Raw genomic sequence first — 26699 nt, 5'->3', positions numbered from 1 at the left:
TGAGACCCAAGAGAAACCAAGCAGATCAAACATTATTCTGTATATGGAGGGAGGTAGAGGAGAGAGGAATGTTCTAGAGACTGAGTCCCTTTCCTCAAGTCAGTCAGGAAATCCAGGAAATCCAGAAAGGATCTTTTAAAATCTCATTGCGTAAGTTAACCTTTGCCTACACACACACACACACACACACACACACACACACTTCATCTATATCCCCTGGGAGCAGGAAAGTTTCCTTAGAAGCTCTTAAGAAACAACACAGTCATAGCCTGGGCTCAAGTCTTCACCAGGAATCACAAAGCATGGCTGCCCCCATGGGGCTTCATTGAGCATCGCAGTCTCCATCACTCTGTCTTCTTGGCTACATCATGATACAACAACCCCCCATCTCTAGCCCCCCAAGAAAAGGCCAATGTGCTACACCCTATCCTGTCAGCTCCTTTCTCTCCCTGTACAGTCTGACCTCATGTCCTTTAACAACCCATTTAACTCAACACTCCAGTATACCAACACAACCCCGTTGCTCCACCACTACGTGTCCCCCATCCCTGGTGCCAGCACCCCAACTCCTCTATGGACTTCAGTACATTCAATCTTTCCATTTTGTCTTAAACATCCATTTGAAGTTAAATATTGTGTCCCATTTCCAGACCCTCTTCCCACCATCTTGGCTACAGTCACCTGGAGAGCAAGCCTGTGGACTCATGTCAGCTCACCACCATGATCGCCATACCATCCCTCCTGTGGGCTCCAAGAAAGAGAATTAAAGCATACTAAGTAGAATTGTATGTCCTAGGTCAGTTTCTCAATATGTGGTCAGAGGACCATGGACATTAGAACCATCTGGAGAAATTGTTTTAAATGACAATTTTCTGAGCTCCATCCAGAACTACTTTAATGGCTGATGGTGAGAAATCTGCAATTTCAAAAAGCTCTTCTGGTGACTCCTGTAACAGTCATTGCCCTAGATGCCTTATTCATTCAATCCTAACAACTCCATGGACTTGGCAGTGTTGTTCTACTTCAGACAGTTAAGGAATGCAGGGAATTTGGGCTTGTGCATAACCCCATAGAGAGGTGCAAGGGGGAACCCTCCTGCCATAGGAGCAGCCCTCTGCACCCTGGGATCTGTGTTGGGGCAGACAAGAGGCCACATGCAGAGTAGCTCAGGCAGAATGCATGGCCCTAACAGTAGCCACATCTGGATTCCATGTGTCTGTGCTGCAGGCAAGCTTTTCCATGCCCAGTCATCTTGCCACACAAGAGGTGCCCCACCCCCACCCCCACACCTAAGCAGAGAGGCCCCACGGGCTCCCCGCAGTGGGGAGTGCAGGAAGTACAGCTGCGACCTAGCGGCCCAATCCTTTCCTGCCACAGGCTCAAGATCCCCGCATGGAGCGAGGGCGCCACACTGTGACCAAAGTGAGAACTGCACGAGCCGGGGAGAGTGCTGGAAAGGTAGTACTTGAGGTCCAAATTTGCAGGTTCCTCCTCACTTCACGCCCCATTTTCAGCTCACTCCCCCACTGATCCCCATCCTTAGTAACTCCTAATCCCCTGACTTCAAGAAAGCCTGGGATGAGATTCACAGACCAATGCCTTTGGGTACCGACAGGAAGTGAGGAAAAGCAGCCCCCGTATCTTCTCCCAAATCCCGGAAAATTGCTTCAGATACAACTGTATTCCCCCCCCCCGGGGGGGGGGTCAGATTACACAACACTGCCCTTCCTTCCAGAATCTCAGCACTACAGAATTTCTGGTAGTATTCAGGACCATTGCCATGCTGGCTGCTTGTCTAAAATATTCTCATTTGTCACCGACCTTTATAAGGACCTCAGCATTGGACCCAGTATTCCAGAGGTAGTCGGACAATCTCAGAAAGCATCTCCCTTGATCTGGCTGCTCCTTTTTGGTTAATGCAATTCGTGACTGTATTAGAGGTTTTAGCAGTCACATCACACCATTGACTCATATTGAGCTTGCAGTCAACTAAACCCCCCAGGTCTTTTCATCATGAACTGCTGTCGAGTTGGGCCCGCCCCCCACCCAGTACTTATGTCATTGATTTTGTTTTAACCTAAGTGCAGGACTCTACATTTATCCCTGTTAAATTTAATCTTGTTGGTTCCAGCCTGTTGAAATCGTTTTGAATCCTGGCTCTTTCATGCAAAGTATTAGCTGCCCCTCCTAGCTCTATCACCTCCAAACTTGATGAGCCTGCTGCCTCAGTCAGTTGTCAATAAAAATGTCAGACAGGACACAGGCCCAGGCTGAGCCCTAAGGCATACTGCTGGAGACTTCCCTCTAGTCTAGGCTGACATGGCTCCATTAATCAACTCTCTGGGTCTGGCTCTTTACCAAGCACATCATCATTTGATTCAGATGTTTCTGCTACATCTATAGATATTTTGAGAGGCTGTCGGCTGCATTGCTGGAAATTTCTCCTGCCCCAGGCTGTGGCCCCAACATCACGGACATGTCCTCTTTCTACTCTCCAAATCTTTATCATCATTTATTTAACCATGCCTTCAAGGAATTATAGATTTCCAATGGTGCCTCCTCTGGCATCTCTTAAGATGTTTCTGAGCTTCAGGATCTCCTTGGTTATAAACAACTGTTGCTATTTCCTATCCCATCACCCTGGTGCCTCCTCTGAGGCCTTATTCGCATGCATAAAAATGCTCTCCTGCCGCCTTCTCCTCTGCCTACAAATAGGTGGGGTGGCTTCTCTTACCTCAACAGCCTTCTACTAGCTGCCCTCCTAAACTATGTTGGTTTCTGTCTCCCAATCCAGTAACTTCCACCCTCATCTCCCATGTCTCTTGAACCTTCACCAATCTTCCAAGCCTCAGCTGAGTAACCACATTGCCCAGACCGTGAGCAGTGATGGTGAAGATGGGGTCAGGGCTTGAGAGTCAGTCAGAAGATTCACAACCAACCCTGAGAGATCAGGGATAATCAGGTATAGGAGCTCATAAGGCAGAGAGCCTGGAAGCCCTCACACAGCAAAGCAAGGCTGTGGTCAAATAATGAGGTGATCAGGAAGCTCACAGGAACTGAGACATGGGGTTGGAGCCCAGGCAAATTGTCTGGGCACAGACAAGTGCAGCAAACATGAAGAAGTCCAAGCCTGAAAACTTTTTTTTTCTCTCCCCTTTTTCAATCATTATTGTTGAAAGTATTACATATGTACCCTTCTTGCCATCCCCCCCCCCCCACCGCATTTTCCCCCTTCCATAGGAACTTCTTACATATTTCCTATAGGGTTGACACCAGTCCTGGGCCCAGGTCAGATGGGAAAAGACAGCCCAGCTGGAGTAGGGAAAATAAAAATGTAGAGGAAGGCAGGGCCTGGCACTTTTCCCGAGCCCTTATCCCAGGCTATAAATCAGCTGTTAGGAACCTCAGAGAGCCTCTAGTTCAGGGGTCACACATCCAAAAATCTATGTGGGACAGACAGGTCACAGAAGTCAGACAAACCAGGTATAAAGTACAAAGTGAGGAATGGTGACAGAGGTAAGCTGGAAGGAACATGCCCAAGGAGTAGTAGCTATTCAGCTCCAGCCAACTGTAGTTGCACGGGAAGTGGGATTTTATTGCTGTAGATCTTCTGATTTCTCAGAGAAACCAAAAATCTAATTTTTTAGATGAAAAGTTTATCTTAAATGTTGCCAAATACTTGGACAAGCTTAGTGACTTGGGTTTGTGGTAATACTGCACTTGAGTTTCCATGTGAGAAATAACTCTGACATCCATAAGAGTTATTTTTGTGCATAGAAATAATTATCCAGAAATTACTTGGTTTTAAGTTATATTCAGTTTTCAAAGTTATATATTCAAAATCCTAGTTCTTGTCTAAGCTTTTAAGTTCATCTTTTACAAATTTTATTTTGTTTATAAAACAAAGCAGTTTAAGATTAATGTATTTGATTTCCTTAAGTACTTCATTTATCAGACTAAAACAAACCTTTGCAAATAATTGCTATATCTCCAATAAATTAAGTTTATAAGTGTAGCAAATCTTTTAATCATTTTAAATGTTCCAAAAGTATATAGAAACTTAGCAAGACTTCAACTTAAAATTCAAGTCAAAATAAATTACTCAACACAGGTTAGTTGGTATTACAAGGTAAACCTATTAGAGGCAAATTCTCTTCCACATGTCAAGGATATAAAATACAAACAGTATATATTCCTTAAAGCAAAGAGTAATACTGTGGATTAGATGTTCTTAAACATGTCTATCCATCATTCTAAGTCCTCCAGCATTAGAAGATGCTTATTGACCAAGGAAACAATTGATGGAGATCTTTTGGATGTTGCCTTCTCAGATGGCTGAGGTTGTAAAGCAATCAGAAACATGGGTCAGGCCACTGACTGGATTCTAAGAAGGGACCCAGAAAGTCATTGTTGTGGCCTGTGTAAGCCCTATCACCAGGCCTCCAGTACTTAGTGAGGTGGTCACCCAAATCATACTCCTGGGGTTTGATGCTCTTCAATAACTAATTGCATTTTCTCACAGAAGCCTAGAATCCCACCTAGGCTACCATATACCTTGATTGGGGATGCATTTCCTTGGCTCTGAAAACACAAATCTTTTCATCTTGATTTCTGCTTTCTTTTTATATTCTTCTTTTAGACGAAGACCACTCTTCCCGGTATTAAGATGACAGCTGGTTGAATGCAGCACTTCTCTCACAACTGACTTGTAGTCACAAATCCCGAGGTTCTCCCACAGATCTGCCCTGTCCTCTATTCCACACTACCCCTGGATTGGCTTTTCCCTCTTGCACTCAGCACCTACCTTCTTTCTGAAAACTCTTCTCTCAACAACCTCCTTTCTTCACCCACCCCCATGCCACCTAGATGACCATAATAATATCCCTACTCTACCTCCAATGTTGTAGAGTCCTGCCCCCCTCTCCATGATTCTTCCCCATTCACACTCCTATTCCTTTAGGGCAGCAAATTTCAATCTTTTTCATCTCATGGCTAATTATTAAAGTTCTGTAGCACACTAAAAAATATATTTTTGCCAATCTGACAAAAAAAGGGTATAATTTTGATTCATTCACACTGGACAGCTATTGTTGTGTTGGCTGTTGTCATTTTTAATTTGACAATGTAAGGGAAGAGGTCAGTGCCCCTAAGTAGTCAGGTATTTCATGTTTTAAAAATTCTTGCGACACACTGGTTGAAAATCACTGCTTTAGGGCAACTGATCTCACCTTAAAAAAGGGAACCCCTAGCTGATGTAGCTCAGTGGATAGAACTGAAGGGTCCCGGGTTCAATTCCGGTCAAGGGCACATGCCTGGGTTTCGGGCTCCATCCCCAGTGTGGGGTGTGCAGGAGGTAGCCAATCAATGATTCTGTCTCATCACTGATGTTTCTATCTCTACCTCTCTGAAGTCAATAAAAAAAAAATTTTTTTTAAGGGAAAACTGATATTGTTTACACCAAGGCATGGGCAATGAAGTCCCTTTTATGCTGGGTCAATTGGATACTTCCCAAGGAGAAATAAACGGAGCTAACATTTATTGGACACTTCCTAGGTCGGCACTAGGTACTGGGTTGTTTCACTTAAGGTGTATCATTCATTCCCAACAGTCACATGAGACCTGTTGAGAAATCAAAGCTCAGAGATGGTAAGTAATCTGACCATCTCAACTTTGGAATGATGAACACAAGATTCAAATCTAGGCCATGTAATTCTGACCACACTGCTTTTTCTTCTTAAAAACAAAATCTTTACTAGTCAAATGTTGGCAGAGTGGAAGAACAATGTTGTGGTGGGAAATGCCACTTTACTATTTCCTACCGGAAGTGTGGGAGGCTTGAATCTGTGAACTCCTGCAATTCTGTGGCCCACCCACTCTAGAAAAAGCTCCCCTAAACCCTCAACAACTAACATAGTGCTCAGACAGTATTTTCACATATATTGTCCCAATCTTGTAAGAAAGGTAGCAGTGTTAACCAATTCTAAAGATGAGGGGACTGAAGCACAGAGACGAATATGCCCCGTCACCCAGCCTGTGAAAAGTACATCTAAGGCTCACTGTCCCAAACCTTGTGTTCCTTCCACTCAGCCCTGGTGTCTTCCTCAGACCCCCTCCTGCCCCACTGTCTTTGTTCTTCTTGGGACTAGGTGGTAACCTAGAGCCTAGGTCTCTGCTTCTGCTCAAGACCCCATCTAAGCATCTTCGTCCCATCTTTCATGGATTTTCAGTCTTTTCCACAACCCTAGGATCTTTCCCATTTTGTTTTTTAAAATATTTTTTTAATTATTTTAGAGAGAAAGGGAGAGGGATGGAGAGATAGAAGCATTAATGATGAGAATGATCAGCTGCCTCCTGCAGGCCCCACACTGAGGATGGAGCCCATAACCCAGGCATGTGTCCTGACTGGGAATTGAACCAGGACCTCCTGGTTCATAGGTCAACGTTCAACCACTGAGTCACGCTGACTGGCTCTTTTCCGCTTTGCTTCCCCCACCCAAGTCATCTCCTCTGATTCCACTTTGAGCATCTTGAGAGTCAGAGTAGGATCGAAAAAGCCCTGTTGCCAGCAGTTTCTTTCTATTCAAGCACTAACTAAACACTGTTCAGTTTTTCTAAGAAACTATTTTCTAGTGCCCACACTGAACAGGGTATTTTAAAACATTATCATAGCCCTAGCTGGTTTGACTCAGTGGATAGAGCGTTGGACTGCAGACTGAAGGATCTAGGGCTCAATTCCAGTCAAGGGTAAATGCCCAGATTGTGGGCTCAATCCCTAGTGGGGGGCGTGCAGGAGGCAGCTTGATCAATGATTCTCTCTCATCAATGTTTCTCTCTCCCTTCCTTTCTAAAATCAATAAAAATATATTTTAAATAAAACGTCATAATCCTAACAATGTTGCAAGTCATTTGCTATTCCCACTCCTCATAGGTGAAGTGGCCAAGATGTAGGATTTTAACTTACCTAGGATTACAGTCAGGAAGAGGCAAACAGATTCCACCTCAGGAGTCATATCTAAGGCCTCATTCTTCTCAAGACATCACACAAACCCTGTGGGACAATGACCACACTGATTGTAAAGTGAGTGGGGTTTTGCTCAAACAATATAGTCAAAGGCTCACTATCCAAAAACTTGAAGGGGAGCATTTGAGATCTTGCTTCCTAGCATGTCATCAGTTTGGCTCAAATAAACTCATATACAAAACCTAAAGGGAACCTCAAGCCATTCTGTGGCACACCTCTAGACCAGCACGGCAGCCTCTGCATCAACCTCGACTCCCGTGTCCCTGCCTGCTGTGTGTCAACTTGCACACACCTTCAGTGCCTCTTACCCAGTGGCAGCAGGTTTGATGCCTTCTATTTTCAATGGCAGTATGGTTCACATATTTTTTTAATTTCTATTTTATTGTTAATCCTCCCTCACCCAAGGACATTTTTTCCATGAATTTTTAGAGAGTGGGAGAGGAGACAGAAATACATAGAGGTGAGACAGACACATCAATTGGTTGCCTCCCCCATGCTCCCTGACTAGGGCTGGGGATTGAGCCTGCAACAGAGGTATGTGCTCTTGACTGGAATCAAACCCCAGACCCTTCAGTCCAAGGGCTGACGCTCTATCCACTGAGCCAAACTGACGAGGGCTGGTTCACATATTTTTAATATTAAAAAAATTTTGGAAGAACATTCCCTAACTGTTCACTATGAAGGGATAGAGACTGATAACATAAGCAGTAAAGTTAATCTCCTCCCTCTGCTTTGCTGATGAGCCGACAACTATACTTGCCCTGACACTAGAAGCAGGACCTTAAGTCAGGAAGTTAGATAGGAAAGAAAGGTAAAGGCTTTGAAAGAGAGAGGGCTGGCACCACTAGAAGCCATTGATGACTGGGCCCTTGCTATGCAAGTCACTCTGTTAAGTCCTTTTTAACACACTTCATGTAATCCTGACAAGGTAGGTAATGTTACCCCACATATATAAAGATGAGCTTCAGGCAGTTTGTCATTTGCCCAAGGTCACATAGCAAACAGATCTAGGATTCAAAGACAGGTATGTACAGCTCTCATTCTCAACCAATACCCTATATTGCTATATACTCAAGATAGTAAAAACCTAGCCCAGATGTAGCTTAGATTTTGAAGCAAACAGGTGAATGCAAAGTGACTACAGAATAGCCTATAGTCCAGAGAGGGCTTAGTACAAGTTAGAGAGGGGTCCTTTTCACCTATGGCTAGGGACCAGGGTCAGAGGACAAGAGGATGGGGAGGGGGGGGGGGCCTCAGTTCGGAGAGGGGAGAGTGGCTAGTGGTGGGAGCAGAACCTAGGAGATCAGTGGGATATGTGTGGAAGAGGCGGAGAAATCCAGGCAGCCAGAATATATCTGGGGTTGAGTTCTGAATTAATTGAGTCCAGCAGCTCTTCCAAGTAGGGTGGCAGGGCAGCTCCAGAGGCCAGTCTTCTGAGGAAGAGGGACTGCAAACGACCAAGTCCAATCCACCTGCACCCCAGGATGAACCTGGGCCAAAAACCAAAATGACTTTCAAAGATTCGTGGCTAACCAAAAGGCTTTCTTCTTCTTGAGGTCCATTGCCTGGCTGACAGTCCCTTCCCAGGAGTGATTAACAAAAGCCTTAAACATGGAGGAACAGAGTGTTTGTTTTGGAACTGGGAGAGAAGTCAGAGGAGAAATTCATGCCTTTTACTACTCCCCAACCCCTGGTTATCTTTCAAGCATATCAGCTTAAATATATTACTTCCTGCAGGAAGCCTACTGAGCTTGTCAGGTGTTTCTCCTCTGTGCACCTGTAATGCTAATTGCTTGCTTGTTGCCCCCACTGAACTGCAAGCACAGGGTCTGAAACAAAAATGCTCCAGGGCGCTCCACAAATGGTAGCTATTAAGAGCCCTGTCTTATGTATATCTGAATTCTCTTCTGAATGCCTCTGTCCTAGAACAATCCAACTTAAATACATCGAGGGGCATGGGATAAAATTGAACCAAGGGGACCTGATTTGACTGCCAAGGTATCTCAGTGTGAGGTTGGCAACAGCTTCACCAGGTGTAAGGGGAACTCAGTGTAAAGAGCACTCTTACCTGACAGCTTCCCACCCTGTCCCCAGGCTGCTGTAGACAGCAGTAAAGCCTGGCCGACGAGGCAGATCTCAGACTCGTTCCTTTTTTCCCTCCCTCTGGGACAGGTTTAGGTAACAAGGCTCTTCTGTCTGATCCCAGCTCAACATGGGTTTCTCCAGGGTATTTTCCTTATTCTTCCCTATGCTTTAATTAAGGAAGGAATCACTGAAATCAAGTTCCTGAATAAGTCACATAATGTAACCACCACCACCACTACCCTTCCCTACCACACATACCATTATAATTGAGGAAACAGGCTCAGAGAGGTTAAGTCAAACCCAGCTGGCAAGTTAGCAAAGCTAGAAATCTGAACGAAATACATTGGATTCCAAAATCCATGATTTTAAACACTGTGTTAGGATGTTTCTCACTGAAGTTAAGGACACTTCTGCTTCCCAATGTTACTCGAAGACCAGATTTTAGGTGGGGAAGAAAGCGAGGCCCATGATCAGCTCCTGTACTTAAACACTTGGAGTGCAGAGAGCGTGGGTATAAGCTGACCGCTGGTCCCTGTTGCCTGCTGCCCCAACTTCCCGGGCCTTTCTCACCACCTAAGATCTCCGCTCCTGACACAGGACTACTCGATATGCCGTTTCCTCCCAGAAAACACTGAAATGAAAAGAAAGCTAAACTTGGTGACTCGGGGCATCGCCAAAAACACCTGAGAGCCCTGGCTGGTGGTGAGAGCATTGGCCCATGCACTGAAGGGTCATGGGTTCAATTCCCAGTCATGGGCACATACCTGGGTTGCAGGTTTTGATCCCCAGCCTTTTGGGGTGCAGGAGATAACCAATCAATGTCTCTCTCTCAAACTGATGGATGTCTGTCTGTCTCTATCCCCCCCTCCCACTTACTCTATCTAAAAATCAATAGAAAAAAATATCCTTGAGTGAGGATAAACGACAAAAACAAATTTTTTAAAAAACACACCTGAGAAATGCCCCCATCCCTGAAATGCTTGACCCTAAGGCACACAGATGCATTTAAATGGAAAAACAAACTGGTTCTTCCTCCCTCCCTGACTTGCCAGGCCTCACTACTGGGAATTCTCCTGCCCAATACCCTCTCATTTGTTCTCCACTGTTCACAACTCTCTAAGCACCCTCCCTCACCCATCTCTGGAGTCCTCACTGACCAGCGGCCCCTGGACTTCAAGGCTGCCAGTGTCTGAGGCTTCATCCCCCAGAAATCCACCAAAAGTTTTCAGCAGGACTCTGCTGAGGATCTCAAGACCTGTGAGGATTAAGCAGAGCTGGCTGAAGACTAGCAGAGTTAGAAAAGCTAAACCGGAAGGTACAGAATGGACAAAACAGCAAGAGGACAGAGCACACAGAGAACAGATGCACTAATCTTGGGTAAATAAACACAACTATCACAGGTCAGAAAAGTAAGAAGATCCAAACTGGCACTCTCCACTCCTAAGACTGAGCCTTTTCGTTAATCTTATTACCTGCTCACACATCTGGGCGGGGGCCTCAGTGCCCTCCATGTAACTAAGCTGTACTGTGGGGGGAACCAATGTTGCTGGGAGGCCCAGAATCCCTTTCTGGGGAGTCCAGGTGCTTAGAGAAGCCTGGAGGAAGAGCTCTGCTTTCTGCTGGTCTCCCTCCTTCCTCAGCAGCCTCTAATCTTGTCCTCACAGAGTGCACAATCCATGCTCTCATAACTTCTGGTGGTTTCCTGTGGTTTCTTCTCCAACTAGGCAGAAGCTCCTAGAGCAGTGGTTCTCAACCTTCCTAATGCTGTGACCCTTTAATACAGTTCCTCATGTTGTGGTGACCCCCAATTTCATTGTTACAAATTGAACATAATTAAAGCATAGTGATTAATCACAAAAACAATATGTAATTATATATGTGTTTTCCGATGGTCTTAGGTGACCCCTGTGAAAGAGTCATTCGACCCCCAGGTTGAGAACCGCTGTCCTAGAGGATAAAGACCAGGTTTCCTCCGCTCTACAGGATTGAAATGTAATAATTACTTGCCACTGGTAGGGCACCTGGAGAGCTGATTACAAAAACATTCTTCACAAATAGCACCTATCAAAAGTACTCCATTGTTAGTCTTTGCCCTACGGTGCACTTGACAACCATCTCTCCGTGCTGGCTCGTGCCTGTACGTGTGTTCCTGTGTCCATCTCAGGCTGGAGACTGGGCCCATCTCGTCTGTCTTAAGAAATACCACCTCAGCCTCCTTGTGGGAACAATAAAGGGGTGTATCTCTGGGGGGCAGGAGGGTCTCCCCACACTGGCTGGCCCAGTGATAAGGATTCTTCCCCTCTCTGTCTCCTAACAGATTCAGATTAATGATGGCTCATTCCTAATTGTCAAATTTCTTTTCCTTCATCCTGTGTCTAATCACCAGTGACAGAAACCATTACGCAAATGAGAGCAGACGACGTCCCCCAACTGTTCGCGTTGGTAAAAACCTTGTAATTTAGAGCTCTGATTTGTAGGGGAAGCTGGTCTCCCCCAGGCATCCTGGGCATCTGCTCAACTGATGCCCAGAACAGCCCCTCCTCCATCCCCCAAACTCCAACCCCCCAACAATATCTGACTTCACAAGAGAGTAGTTTCCTCTGTACCTACTGGTGTAAAAATAGGAGCCTGCAACATGGCTGACCTCCATACAGACACAACCCCCCACCTTCCCATGGTGTCTACCTCCACAATAGGGGTAACACAGCACAAATGATTCCTCTGTCCCAAGTAGAATTTGAGCCGAAATGGCCCTAACCTAGGCAAGTAAAGGCAAAAGACTCAACCTCTTCCTTGGGGGATAAGGAAACAGCAGAACATGAATCAAGGTTCTTAGTGAGCACCTAGAACTAGGTCTTCAATTCTATCAATGTAGAAGCAAGCTGGGAGAAGTCATGGAACCTACTCAAGGACACACTAGGAACACAATGGGATCTAGAACTTGTCTCCCCGCAGCTCCTTGCAGCACTCTGAACGTGTTACATGGCTTCCCGGCAGTTTCCCCCAGATGTCTTTAGCTGGAGCCCAGGAGAGTTGTCACCCACTGCTGTATCTTCTGCACTCTCTTGGGCTAAACTCGCCAGCACAAGACAGTGTCCAGTGGAATGAGATCTGAGGTAGTACAAGGGAGGAGGTAAAAGAATCAACATTGGTGGCAAAGGAACAGCAGGGGTTTGTAGCCAAACAGCATAGGCTGGAATCCTGATTGCCACAAATTGCTTAACCTCTCTAAGCCCATTTCTTCACCTGTAAAATGAGAACATCTACCTTGCAGGATAGTGAGGAACACAGATAAAAGCACTAGGCACACATTAGGTGTCTAATAATCAGGGGTCAGTATTATATTACCCAAGGATCACAACCAATCCTGTGCAGGTCCCTGCCCCCCATTCCCCTTAGGTCAGCACAGCGCCCAGCAAGGACCAGCTGCGTGGCACACACCTCCCTGCTGCACACCACCCACATCTTTGCAGGCTGACCCAGTAATGCAGCAGACCTGCTAAGGAGAACAAAAACAATCTGCTCTCTTTCAAAGTGTGGTTGTGGTCAAGTTTATCCTCCGTTTGCCTTGGTTTCTCTGTGTGCTCCTCTTTCCCAAAAAGAGATGGAGAGATGGAGATCACTGCGATCACATTTTCCAGCATTGGCTATATTTGAAAGAACTACACTTGAGAAGGTACCGTGTTTGCACGCACACACAGTGCATCAGAGAACCCAGAATCGGGTACTTAAAATACATACACAGATGCGCACACACAAACACACGCATCCTCAGTCCATCAGTGCACTGTAACTGTAAACTGAGCTTGGGGGTAAGAGCCATAGCTCAGACACTGAAGTAAACCTTTGGTAGGAAAAAAGAAAAAAAGACAGAAACCCAAATACTCCACCTCCTCTTTCCTTCCAGAGAGAAGGGACATGAGATGGAAGTGGAGGTGACAAGACACAGGGCCACCACACTGCCCAATCCCACTGAATACATGTGAAGAGGGCCCTTCGAGTTGTGCAGTGCACAGCTGCCCAGTGGTAAGCTGCAGCCCTGAGGGGTTCTCCTAAGTAGCTGTGAAAAGGAAATTATACTTCTGTGCTCCACCAGTTGCCCTGACTTTTGAGGGTGTTTGTGGAACATTAGTGGGGTCTGGCAGAGGTGCTGGCTTTAAGAGACAAGGCTACATTTTTGTCCTTGTCATGAGGTGGATGACAGGTAGTGAGTTAGCTGCTAAAGCTTGACCCCATTTTGTCTACTGAGCCAGGAAGCTCTTCAGACATAGAGCGTGTCGCCTGCCTAGGCAGAAAAGGCTCTAGCCAGTCAGCCTCAGGCAGGTTGCAGTGAGACCTGACCAACATCCAATGGCTGAAACTGAGTTTAAAATCTTTAGGTTAGGTCAGGCAGTACTGCCCTGGGGTTCCCACTGCAGTAGAGTTAAGCAGTAGAGAGACTTGGTAAGCAGAGAGGCAGGCCAGTGTGAACACACACACACACACACACACACACACACACACACTGCACAGAGGTGTGCACCCATAGAACCTAGAGAAGCCAATGCTAGGAGGACTCCCTTGGTACTCAGCACAGGGAGTAAGAGCTGGTGCTGAAAGAGAGGAGCTGTATGTAACTGCAATTTGAAATTTATGCACAATCCTTGGTTCTTGTGTCCCAAGGCTCTTTTCTATGTATGGCTTGAGCATGAAGGTCCAAGTTGGAACCTAATTCTCTCTCATAGGAAGCTCTCCCGGCTCTCAAAGCAAGCCTCCTTCTCACTCTCCCCAGTAGAGTCCCAGTAGCCATTCCCACCCACCCTAGAACCTGATTCTGTGAAACCTGAAGGAAGCCGACCGACCTAAACATCAGGATAGCTCTGGCCCTGTAGCCTGATGTAGCGGGCATCCAAGAGCATCTCCTCTATCTCAGGCTGAGGCACGGAGGTTGCAGGAGATAGGTCTGGGCCAGAGTGGGGTCCTGATCCAGAAGGGCGCAAGGAACAGAGACAACATGGGTGTGCATGCACACACACGCATACACACATCCCAAGGTTGACAGACTGACACACACAGACATGATGAAAACCAGAAGCTGGAACTCCACACACTGAATGCAGAACTTTAGGGGGGCAGGGAGAGAAGGTGCTGGGGCACAGAGGCAAGGGCACCAAGTCCCTCCAAATGGGAGTGGCTCGCCAACCACCCTGCCTTGTCCCAAACACCTGCCTCCAGGGCCATGGCAAGAGTCCAGTCCATTAAGTGCTTCGTGCAATACTAGTGCTTGGAGTCTCCTGTCCTCATCAATGAAGCGGTGTGGATGAGCTAGCAGTCACCTGGCAGGAGGCCTCGACTCCTGGCAGGCTAGTTGTATCGGCCCTTGATCATTGTGTTCAACAAGGGCCCCACCTGCAAAAAGACATGAGGAGCCAGTTAGAACTGCCTGTTCCCAGACCCTGGAGCCGGACAGGTATGTGTCTAAAGACATTCAATGTCTAGCCAAGGGGAAGGAGAAAGCTTTCATTCAATCTTGTATGCCCTCTAACCAACTCTCTTCCTGAAGGTCAACCCAGTGTTCCGGGGCATGGCTATCTTCTTTGTGCTCACCTTGTATTATCTTCCCTCTCACAATACCCTGTATTTGTAAGCAGCACCAAACAACAGACAGAAGGTCAGAGGACTAATAATCCTCAAATACCCAAGAGTGTTTGCATGTTTCTTAAATGTGCCTTAAGAATGTTACATGCCTTTATATACTGAAAAGATCACCTGCAATCGAGGGTAATGCCATCTCGAAACCCCACAGGTCCTTTGGATGCTGAGGATACCCACAGGATGGAGGCTAGAGTGTTACGAATACAAACCTCCCCCATTTGCCCGATGAGCCACTGGCACACCTATGTGGGAAGCAGGTCTCAATCTAGAAGAGCCTTGGCACAGCTGGAGAGTGTGAGGAGATGCTTTACTGCTCACTTCCTGTTCCAGAAGAATCCCCTCAGGGGTCCCAGCTGGCACACAAGCCCCACGGGGAACATTACTACTAGCATGGAACAGATTATAATTGATCCGCCAGTCAGGCCCAGCTCTCAGCAGAAAACAAGGCTTTTCTGAACATACCCATAACCTCTATGGAGAGGATAACAGATATGAAACAGAGGAGCTATGGAGAATGTGACACCAATCCTGACTTTCCCTGATCACTGCCACCAAACCACAGGAGTGCCACCTTGGGGCAGCCACATACCTCTTGTGGGTTCCCCAAGGCCTCTCCAAGCATCTTCTCAATGTTTCTCATTATGGCCACTTTCTGATGGGCTTTGAGAGGATATTCAATTCTCTTAGGGGTGGGGGCCCCCTGCAAAGGAAGCAGCAGCTCAGGAAATGTCTTTAGCAGAAAGCTTCGGTGTCACCCACTATACCTAGGCACCATCCTCCCTTCTAAGAAATACCGTTCAAGCCCATTCCTCTTCATCTCCCCAGAGACCTGGGATCACTCCAGAAATAGCCAACCTCCCCACTCTATCCCCAAATAATGTATTACACCTACCTCACCCCAGCCCCATCTAGGAAAAAAACCCATATTCACCTTATACCAGAAGTTCACAGTGATGGTAATCCCCCCATTTAGTAATGACTCTATGTGATGCCACCTGCAAGAAAATAAACAGGTTCCTGTTTGCCACCAATACTTTTCAGAGGGAGGGACGGGAAACTAGGAGTCCAGCTAAGAGAAATAAAGAGGACAGGATCTTCATGCTCCTCTCACACACACCATGGGGCTAGAGAGAGGGTTGTGATTTCCCCCATGTTCAGGATGCTCACATCTGGATATGCCAACCTTCCTGTAGATCACATTAGACCAATCCTGTCACAACTCAAGGGACACAGATAAGGCTTTTCAGAAAATGGAAAAGAAAGCTCCCAAGAAGTCCTCAGTCCTAGCCCCCTCCTCACCAGTACATTGGGATGTAAAGAACATCACCAGGACCAACCACTGTTTCGTAACCAACCACGTTCTGGAAATTGGGGAACCTCTCGTAGTCAGGATTGTCAAAGTCCACCTGAGAGGTTCAAGAGAAAGAAAAAAAAAAATCAGTCGATCACCAAATTTTTATCATTAAGGACTATGTGAAAGTTACTCTGGTAGTCTACAAAGATGGCTTAAAAAAAAAGAGACTTAAAATTTATATCCAGCAGAAAACACAACATATGTTAAAAATACACAGTCTCTCAGAGGACGATGTAGCGAGGCCACACTCAATACTGAGTGGTAAAGAATCCTCGGCTTCAGGGCTCCTGAGGTCAGAAGCCAAACATCACAGCTTGCAGGTCAGAAAACCTACTCATGGCCTGCAGATATGAATAATGAGGACTCATCCTTCACTCAAACCTTCAGGAACTTTCTCCCAGACACACTTTCTAACCAGTCAAAATTCCTACATGAAGTAACTAGGCAGCTTTCAATTTAAGAAGAAAAGGACCTCTTTGTTTGGCCACAAAGTAAACCATATACCTCACTTGGATCCAGAAAAGACATTAAGTGACATATCTCAATTCTATTCGTCCTCCTTTTTATCAAAAAGTGAGAGCATCCATGACAAAAGAAAACAGTTATTAAATCCAATAGAGACATAAACACATTTTGTTCCATGAACTATTAATCCAATCAAACAGGGTGGTGACCTGACTCCATCAGCATCAACCGTAGGGTCTGCCCTCCAGAATTAGCTCTACAGGGCTGTTTATATTTATAAACATGTGGGGACTTCCACAGAGGCCTGAAATATACAGGGTGGGACAAAAGGAGGTTTAGAGTTGTATGTGAAACAGTTTATTCTTGTATTATTAATTAATTACTGTATTATTTTCCATATGAACAACTGTAAACCTACTTTGCCCCACCCTGTATGAGCTACACTGTGAAATTATCCTCTGAGTTTGTCCAAACCTAGCATACCACCACAAGGAAGGGGAAAGTCATGCCAACCTTGGATCCCCAAGGAGTTCTGTACCTTCCTCAGATCAGGAGCTCACCTGGCTCTGTCGGTCACACGGATGATGAACAGGATATGGGTAGAGGCACTCAAACTGATCCGGGGGGAATAAAATGCATCGCTTGTAGCCCTTTATCTGAGCAAAGAAGTTCTGCTGTTCATCATAGTGAGCAGGTGTCACATTTCCTGGAAGAAGAAAGACATTTTCTTATTCAGAGCAGTGCCTCTATTGCACAGGCTGGAACACAGGGCCCCGTGCTGGAGAGAAACCAGCCTGCCCACTCAGCTAAGGCTTCCTAATAAAAAAATCAGGCAGAATCAGGGAGATGGCAATTAAAATCTCAGCGAATTAGGTGTTACACTTTTTAAAATATATATATATATTTGAGGAGGTATTTTTTAAAAATATTTTTTTATTGATTTTTGAAGAGGAAGGGATAAGGAGAGTGAAAGAAAAACAGATGTGAGAACAAAACATCAATCGGCTGCCTCCTGCACGCCACCTACCGGGGATGGAGCAGGCAATCCTGGCATCAGTCCTAACCGAGAATCAAACCACGGAGAATCAAACCACCGGGAATCAAACCAGTAACTTTTTGGTGCATGGGACCATGCTCAAACAACTGAACCACACCAGCCAGGGTGGTGTTACACTTTTAATCAGTAATAAGTCCAGCAATAAGGATTCAACATTAATTAGCAAAGTAGACTTTCTTAAATGATGGCTGTTGCCCTTACTGGAAGCAATAGCGCATTAAAATCATACTCACAAGTCTAACAAAGTAATATATTATATATACTTATACGCTTCTTGACCATGGCAAGAATTCAAGGGCAGTAAAACAAGAGTTAGAAACAAATGAAATGACTGGTATCAACAATGCCCTTCTTTGCTCTGCATGATCTTCTTTGATGGAGTTAACTAGTCATTTTAAGTTGCATGAATACGTACTTGCTTTGGGTAGCTCGTTTTTTATTCTTTATTTTGAGAATACGTTTATTAAAGCTGGGGACAGTGAAACAAACTGTCTCTACGAGAGAAGCGACAGGAGAGAGACTAGGCAGGGATGCTTTGGCTCTCTAGAAACCTTATGGGAAAGAAATGAGCCGAGGCATAGCTGCTGTCAGCTCACTGGAGAGTCAGAGAGAAGGAGACAGGTTCTGGGGGTTAGCCCAGGACGAGCTGCAGCCGCCCACTGCTCCCCTGGCTGCAGTCTCATGGGAACCCTTAGAGTTTAGGAGATACACACCTGTGGGGGAAGAAGAGAGGGGAACGGAAAGGCCCGAACATGTTCCCGGGAGAGTGTGCCTGAGTAGCCCTTTTGGAGGGCAAAGATTCTCAACCTTTCCTCCCACGTCAACACACCTGTGAGGTGCAACACTTCTTAGAGCAACACTGGGGATGTTGATTCTCATAGGGGTACGAATCAGATTCCTAAAAGAGAGCTATTCAACTTGAATAAAGCAAATTATTTTAAATGCCACCTTGAATTAGTTCTGCCCTAGTATGTGCTCTATCTACTCATTATAACTGGGGCCACGTATGTTGTTTATCCTTCGCACAATCCTTAAAAACTTAAGGGCCCCTGCAGGGCATGGAGTGTAGAAGACATTCTCCAGGTCTACCTGGGTGGGTCAAGACAGCTGCCTTCGTAAATGCTGAGAGTCCCTGGCATCCGCAAAGGGGGTCTGCTCTCTCAACTCTACCCGACAAATCCACTTGCCTACACCCTACCAGAGGACAAGGCAACAGAAAAATGCAGAGTCAAAAAAACCAGCTGATGTGGCTCAGTGGTTGAGCGTCGACCCATGAACCAGGAGATCTCAGTTCGATTCCTGGTCAGGGCACACATGCCCAGGTTGTGGGCTCAATCCCCAGTGCAGGGTGTGCAGGAGGCAGCCGATCAATGATTCTCTATCATCACTAATGTTCTATCTTTTTCTCCTCTCCCTGAAATTAATAAAAATATATTTAAAAGAAAAAAAAATGCAGAGTCAAGTAAACTAGAACTGGCTCCTGACAGGTCAACCAAGAGTTGGTTTCCAAGGGACAGGTTAAAAGTCAATCCATAGCCGGAACCGGTTTGGCTCAGGTGATGGAGCGTCGGCCTGCGGACTGAAGGGTCCTAGGTTCGATTCCGGTCAAGGGCATGTACCTGTGTTGCGGGCACATCCCCAGTGGGGGATGTGCAGGAGGCGGCTGATCGGTGTTTCTCTCTCATCGATGTTTCTGACTCTCTATCTCTCTCCCTTCCTCTCTGTAAAAAATCAATAAAATATATTTAAAAAAAAAAAAAAAAAAAAAAAAAAAGTCAATCCATAAACTGCGCCTAAATCTGAAGAAAGGATAATCAAAGGGCGGAGAGATCTGAGTCCAGCAGTGAACAAGAATGAATAATTACTCTGCTTCCTTGTTCAACCCAATTTATTCACCATTTACTTAGTATGAGCCTGTCACCCAGCTAGTGCTGGAAATAATAAGAATGAGATAAGTAGCTCTCCTTGTTCTGACTGGAATTTAAAGGCTTCTCATTTTATTCAAAAGAAAAAAAACAAACACATGAAAGAACATATTCACATATTTGCTTGTGTGTACATAAAATTCTCTAGCAGGATACACAGTCAACTAATAACATGTGGTGCTTCCAGGGAGAGAAACTGGGTGTGGAAGAGAGATTTATCACTACATATCTATTTATACCTTTTGAATTTAACCCCATGAATGTATTATTTGTTCAGAAGTTAAGGTTCAGCTTATATTGGAAAAATACATTCCCTCTTCTACTGGGATAAAAATCTTTTGAATACAAACAGATCCAATAGAGAAAAGCAATACTGCAGAGATCCCTAATATCTGAGTATACACATTCACACAATAACTAAGGAAGGGAAAACTTTTTAGAGTGCATGAAACTATCTTAAAAACAACATAAATTATCTTATTTCACCTTCACAGCTACTTATAAAATACTATCATGGTCCTTTTGCAGATGAGGTGGCTGAGGCTTGAGAAGTTAAGTGACTTGTTCAAAGTCAAGGAGGGAATAAATAGTGGACACAGGATTAGGAACCGGGTTTGAATGACTCCAAGCTATGCTGCTTTCTGAAAGATTTCTTACCTTCCATGCCGATGAGCAGCAGATTGGAGGTCAGCTGCCCCCAGCCACGCTTTCCCTGTTGCTTATTAATCCAGTTCCAGTTAAAACCCAAGAAGTCCATGACAATCTTCCTGCCCACAGTGTCATTGAGTGTTTGCTGCAGATACAACCTATGTTCCCCAAGAAGAAGATCCCATTAGTGCATGTACACACAGTCCCTTGGCATGGCCTCCCCACATCTGGAAATCTAAGCTAAACCCACAATATCATCACCCACAGAGAACAACCACTATCATGTGAATCTTAACCAACATGGATTCTCACAGAACTGAATCCTTAACTATCCTTCTTCGGATACCAAACTTCTTACTTTAAAGAAGTGATTAAGTTTTTCTGGGTCACAGCATAAATCCTTTAAGAATCCAAGGAAGGTTCCCCAGAAAAATGCACATACACAGAACTTTCATACAATTTCTTTCATAGATTCCTCAAAGTCTATCCACAGAGCCTACAATGATGAATCACCCTTGTTCCAGAGATTCTCAGGGCCCAAGGCATCCCCTTTGGCCCTCAATGGCCATTGTAACAAATCATATAGCTGTTCACCAAGAGCCGGTTCCTTCCCTGCGGGAGCGTTATTCTTCTGTACCCCTTTGAAGCCATTTAACTTGCTTTGATCATTTAATTTGCTTTGGCCAAGGAAATGTCCACAGAAGTGACTTGTGTTGCTTCCAAACTGTAATTGTAAGAACCAGCACACACTACCACCACATCTTTTCTCTCTGCCACAGCAACTGCAAAGTTTCAGATAGAAGCTACTGGGCCAATCCGGGCCCTGAAGCGAAAATGATGATGTAAGAGCAGAGCTTCCTCCTCTGTTCACTTAGGCAGCACGTACACTAAAACTGGAACGATACAGAGAAGATTAGCATGCCCCTGCACAAGGATGACACACAGATTTGTGAAGCGTTTCATATTTCTCAAAAAAGAGCACAGCCTACTCCGGGTGACCTGTGATGAACATGTAGTGTGAGTGAGAAATAAAGTTGCGGAGCTCTGGCGTGAAGCCTAGTTTATCTTAATTGATTCAGCCACCTCTCTGTAGCAGCTTTCTACATCTGAAGGAAGATGCCTCATCAGGCCCAAGGCTCCTAACACCCCTAAGGAAGATCAGAAGTTACTTAAGGTATATGAAAACCCAGACACACGTAATCAAGCCCACAAGACACATTAATCAGGGGACAAGCTGGAAGGTAAGATACAGAAGCAGTCCTTTCCTGGTCCTGAGAATGTTACTTCAAAAGGCTCAAAGCTATCAGTGCCTAGAAGCATGATGTTTAAGGCCACTTTAACTAGAAATTGCAATAAGCTAGAAACATTAGCTACCTTTTTGGGGACATGACTCAAATGCAACCTTTGGACTCTTCCCAGAGATTATAATATACATACACATACAAAAATTTTACAAGTAACTTTAAAAGAGGCAGGACCATTCGTGAAACATGAATCTAAACATTTTCCATTATACCTAAACAGTAAATACCAAAAGAGCTCAAGAGGATGTTAATAGCCTTCATCCCAGAATCACAACAACCTGTACAATTATGCAGTGGAGTTGGCTGATGCTCAAGTCAGCAGGTAGGGTAAAACTTGCTCATAGGAAAATTTTTCCTTGAGTCACCCATAAAGAAGAGACTACACTCATAGCTCATACTTAGTGAGGGGGAAATGCTCTCACTATAGGATAAGAAACTTAAAGTGAATGAGGAACCAGGGGATTCTTGTGTTTTATCTCATGCTTATTCTAGTACATATGTTCATTAAATGGAATTACACTCCACCAGCGCTATTTAAATAGCTCTCAATCTGAACGTTGGATGTGTCTATGCGTATGCGCGCACACGTACATGCTGTTAATTTTGAGGAAATTAATGCATGAGACAACTCAACTCAATCAGGCTTTATAAAACAAAAATAACAGATCAATCATAGTTCAGACTCTGGAAACTCTTTTAGTCAAAGTCCTCTCATTGTGTAACTGCTAAGTGTCAGGAAGATGGAAAAAAGATATTTCAAATTCATTCACTCAGCCACATACTGCTAACAGGGAGTAAGAAAGAGAACTGAGGCAGGAAGGTTAAGACGGGGCACCAAGGTGAGATGCAGAGGGTCGTTCGCCATGAACTTAGTGAAAGCAATTCCCCAGACGCAATGCTGTCTGGGACCTACCTAAGAGGCTGTCCTCCTACACAGGCATGAAAGCAGAAAGAAAGAAACACTTCTGTGTGTGTGTGTTGCCTTTGCTATTGCCAGTACCACCTGGAACATCAATATACGCCCCTCCCCAAACCTAATCTGCTCTCCCCTAAGCTAGAGGACCCTAATATCCTTCACCCCAGAATCTCAACATTTACGTAACTCTTCGGCCTTAACTATCCCCAGCCACTAGCCTGCAAACGGGTCATCTCAAGGCCAAATCCAACAACAGACATTTCCGTTCGGCTCCTTGCAGCATCTTTAAAAATGTGAATTAGCTGTGCACATTTAAGTAAAAAGATCTTAAGTAAAAATCCTCGATTTCTGGCTTCTCTTGAAAAACCTGAATATCTGGCAGTCCTGAAACGGAACTCCCAAATGGATACAAGTCAAGTCGCGACTTCTGACTTGGAACGGGGTGTATACATTTCGCCTCACGGTAGTTTTTACCCAAACGACTTCATTTTTGTTCACCTACCGGACCCTGGTAGGCAACGGTGACCCTCACTTTATGAAGCTGACAAAGAACTAGAGAACCACAGTGCACGGGTCGTCACCCTCTCATCCCTCCACTCTGAGAACGCGCCCAGCTCCTCCGTCTCCTCACACGAGTGCCGGCAAAGAAAAGGCCTGCCTCCGAGCCGACAGAAACCCACCACCGGGACCGTACCTCTCTCCTCCTCCTCGCTGCTGGATATCCTGCAGTTTCTCCACAAACTCATGGAACTTCATCTCCTCCCTGTTGGACCTGGGCTTAAAGTTCTGGAAATTGGCCATCTTCTTCTCGTCGTAGTACAGGAACTTGTGGGTGCTGGCGCTGTACACAGAGAAGTCTCCGTGGCCAATGTTCTCTTGCAAGTAGTCCAGGTCCCATTTCAGGGCAGGATACACGAGATTCGTGTCGGTCAGCACCACAGGCTCCTAAGGGGAAACATCAGGTGAAGCAGCACAAAGGAAGTCACCCCGAGGACCGGTGGGCTCTGGTTCCGTCATTCCAGCTACTTCCCAACTTCCGAGTAACCCCGTCTGCTCGCCAACACGAACCCCGCAAGTCCCGTTTCTCCCGGCCTCCCTCTCCAGCGCCCCTCAGGCCCCAGTCCACCGCCCAGCCAGGTCCCACCTCCATCGTCGCTCGCCTTTGACCTCTCCTCCCGACCTGCTCCCTCCCCCGCTCCCGCAGGGGACACGGCCCCGCCCCCTACCTCATTCTCGATGAACTCCTCCGCCCGGGGGTCGCTCTGGCTCAGACGCGGGATGGGCCGCGTCGGGAAGCTGTAACTTCGCAGCTGGGACTCATTCCAGGCGGGGCCGGGGGCCTCAGCCTCTTCCCGGGGTCCTCCAGAGCCTGAGGCCGCGGCCTCCGCCGCCGTAGCCGCCATTTCCGCCGCTAGGGACGGCCCCGCCGGAACCGGAAGCCCCGCCTATTCCGGAGAAAACACAACGGAAACCATAGAGACGGGCTGCGAGAAAGAGCGGCCCAGAAGCACAAAAACAAAAACAAAAACGCGGAGCCAAGACGTGGGGGAGCGCCTCCTATTGGTGACCAACAGCGCTACACCCTAGGCTCCGCCCCTGAAGACCTGGGCTAGACGTGAGTCCCACTGATGAGAGTTGCTAACCCGGTTAACCAATTCACAAAATAGTATTGCTGCCTCAGTGTGCCCAGGCCTACACAACAGGCAAAGAAGGAGGCAAGTTTAGCGAGGAGAGAAGCAAATGATTGACCTACCTAAGGGAGTCAGAAGGAAAAGCAGTTGTCAGATTGATAGATGCTGTGGAGAGGGGAGGATGGGGGGGGGCGGGGGAGGGTGTTGCAGGATGTGGGCAAAGGTTGCTTTGAAGGCCTTTGCAAAAGATATATGGCAAGTTGAATTCTTTTAAAAGCAAAGACGGGGTTGCTTGTTTGTTTGTTTGTTAGGCATCATTTGATTTTTCTACTTGTATCACCATCTCCTCTACTTGAAGATATTTTTGCTATGGGACCAATGTTATAGTCAAGCATGAGCATCCCACATATTCAAACAATTTATATTGATTATTAAAGGCCCTATCAATGACATCTATTGCTTACTTAGTTCTTATGGCTGGCTGTTGGAGGTCAAATTCTAAGATAGATCCAAAGATTTCCATCCCATGGGTTACATGCCCTATATAATAAGTCTCTCCCCTTGAAGAAGAACAGGACTTATGACTATGATAGGCTATCACTCTGGCAATGAGGTTATATAGCAAAAATATAATTAATGTCCCTAATCAGTTCACTTTGAATTCAGCAAAGGGGAGATTTACCCTGAGTTGGCCTGACCTAATCACTCTAGCTCTTTAAATCTGAGTCTAGAAGGCAGAGACAGAAGTTAGAGAGATTTGAAGGCACAGATGATGTCCTGTTGGCCTTTAAGAAACAAACTATATGTGGCAGAGAATGACAGATAGATTCTAGGAGCTGAGAAAGGCACGTCCAGGAAGCAACGAATCAATGTTTCTCTCTTTCCCTCTCTAAAAATCAATAAAACAAACCCTTGGGAAAGGAATAAAAAAATACACACTACAATGAGATACACTTCATATCCACTAGGATAGTGATAATAAAAAAGACAGACAGTGACAAGTGTTGAAAATGTAGAGAAATGGGAACCCTCATATATTGCTAGCAGACATATAAAATGGTGCTTTTTTGAAAAATAGTTTTGTAGTTCTGCAGAAAGTTAAACATAGAGTTACCCTATGACCCAGGCATTTTACTAATACTACAAGAGAACTGAAAACATACAACCACACAAAAACTTATACAAGAATGTTAACAGAAACATTATTCATAATAGTCAAAAGTAGAAATAATGCAAATACCCATCAACTGATGAATGTATAAACAAAATGTTATATATCCATATAATGAAGTATTATTTAGCCATAAAAATGAATGAAGAACTGACACATGCTACAACATGGACAAACCTGGAAAACGTTATAAATGAAATGTGACACAAAAGGCCACATATTATGATTCCATTTATATAAAATGTCCAGAATAGGCAAATCCACAGAGGCAGAGAATAGATTAGTAGTTGTGGAGAGGGGAGGATGGGGGCGGGGGGGGGGGGGCAGGATGTGCTAATGGTATGGGTTTCCTTTGGGCGATAAATTTTTTAGAGTTAGTGGTGATAATGCACACTTTGTAAATATACTAAAAATTAACTATTATATACTTTAAAAGGGGGAATTTATGGTATGTAAATTATATCTTAAAAATAAATTAGACCAACTCTGTTTTTTGACCCAAATTGGATCAATTGACTACAGATGGTGTCCAATTATCCTGAACATCAACTATTGATGCTTATTTACTAACTAGAGGCCCAGTGCATGACATTCATGCACTAGGGGGAGGAGGGGTTCCCCTCAGCAGGGCCTGAGCCCTTTCACAGTTCGGAACCCCTTAGCAGACGTCCCCCAAGGGGTCCTTAGCGCTGTCGCAGAGGTGGGAGAGGCTCCCGCTACTGCTAATGTGCTCACCAGCCATGAGCTCGGCTTCTGGCTGAGCTCCTGTGGTGGTCAGTGTGTGTCATAGTAACAGGCTGTTCTGCTGTTCAGTCAATTTGCATATTAGGGTTTTATTATATAGGACTAGAGGCCCGTTGCATGAAATTTGTGCACAGGTAGGGTCCCTAGGCCTGGCAGCTGATCAGGGCCAATCTGTGGGGTGACTGGCAGGGTGTCCACCCCCCTCACACCCCCCTACTGGCACCCGTCTTGGCTGGCCTGGGGCCTGGGGGCTGGGGGCAGCTCCTTTGTTGAGCATCTGCCCCCTGGTGGTCAGTGCGCATTATTCCGCTGTTCAGTCAATTTTGCATATTAGGCTTTATTATATAGGAAGGGCAAGTTGCTGTGATGTAGTCCTTTCCAAAATTTATATACCAAATAGTATATATCAGTTTTTATTGCTCTGATATATGAGAATGTCTATAATAATGAATTCTGCTCCAAAACAGTGATCACCCTAAAAGTTTCTGAAAATATGTGCATATTTACACTGTGTAAACCAAGCATGTCAAACTCACGGCCCGAGGGCCATAAAAATTTTGTAACTTACTTTTTACAATATCCGTGTTTACGTAATTTTTAATAATGAACTACAAGGTTCACTAATGACTGATTACTATAATTGTGTTGCATTCATTTCCCTTATGAGCCTTATGTGCAGGCGCACCATTTCTCTCCACTAATACTAGCAGAGAATGTTTTAGCAGACAATTGCCACGTCATTAG

General features: G+C 45.4%; 1 protein-coding gene and 1 non-coding gene across 4 annotated transcripts; one reads left to right on the top strand and one right to left on the bottom strand.

The window, feature by feature from the left end:
• Positions 1–12641: 12641 nt before the first annotated feature.
• HIF1AN (hypoxia inducible factor 1 alpha subunit inhibitor) lies at positions 12642–23859 on the bottom strand. 3 transcript variants are annotated; one of them, XR_002826018.1, is made up of 8 exons: positions 23636–23838; positions 23104–23354; positions 20199–20347; positions 17120–17265; positions 16040–16146; positions 15671–15735; positions 15330–15435; positions 12642–14494 (listed from the first exon to the last, which is right to left on the bottom strand). XR_002826018.1 is itself a non-coding variant. In XM_014467097.2 (8 exons), the coding sequence occupies exons 1-8, from the start codon at positions 23810–23812 to the stop codon at positions 14450–14452; spliced, it is 1050 nt and encodes a 349-aa protein (XP_014322583.1). In that variant the 5' UTR covers positions 23813–23859; the 3' UTR covers positions 12642–14449. The 3 variants fall into 3 exon arrangements, 2 of the variants coding, with proteins under 2 accessions (XP_014322583.1, XP_014322585.1); XM_014467097.2 differs by having other exon boundaries at positions 15330–15440; positions 15672–15735; positions 23636–23859; XM_014467099.2 differs by lacking the exon at positions 15330–15435 and having other exon boundaries at positions 15672–15735.
• Positions 21055–21158, top strand: LOC111823035. The gene has a single exon (XR_002826025.1). It is a non-coding gene; the product is annotated as a U6 spliceosomal RNA (small nuclear RNA).
• Positions 23860–26699: the final 2840 nt, after the last annotated feature.

The sequence above is a fragment of the Myotis lucifugus genome, unplaced genomic scaffold (assembly GCF_000147115.1).
Source record: "Myotis lucifugus unplaced genomic scaffold, Myoluc2.0 scaffold_381, whole genome shotgun sequence".
NCBI lineage: Eukaryota > Metazoa > Chordata > Mammalia > Chiroptera > Vespertilionidae > Myotis > Myotis lucifugus.
The sequence above is the reverse complement of the archived record's forward strand: the minus strand, read 5'-3'. Positions and strand labels throughout refer to the sequence as shown.

Excerpts from the sequence above, each read along its gene's own strand:
- HIF1AN (XM_014467097.2), bottom strand. The coding sequence starts at position 23,812 with ATGGCGGCTACGGCGGCGGAGGCCGCGGCCTCAGGCTCTGGAGGACCC. Across the intron at positions 20,348-23,103 it reads CAGCGAGGAGGAGGAGAGAG|GTTGTATCTGCAGCAAACAC; the intron begins GTACGGTCCCGG and ends TGGGGAACATAG. Across the intron at positions 15,441-15,671 it reads CTGTGAACTTCTGGTATAAG|GGGGCCCCCACCCCTAAGAG; the intron begins GTGAATATGGGT and ends CTTCCTTTGCAG.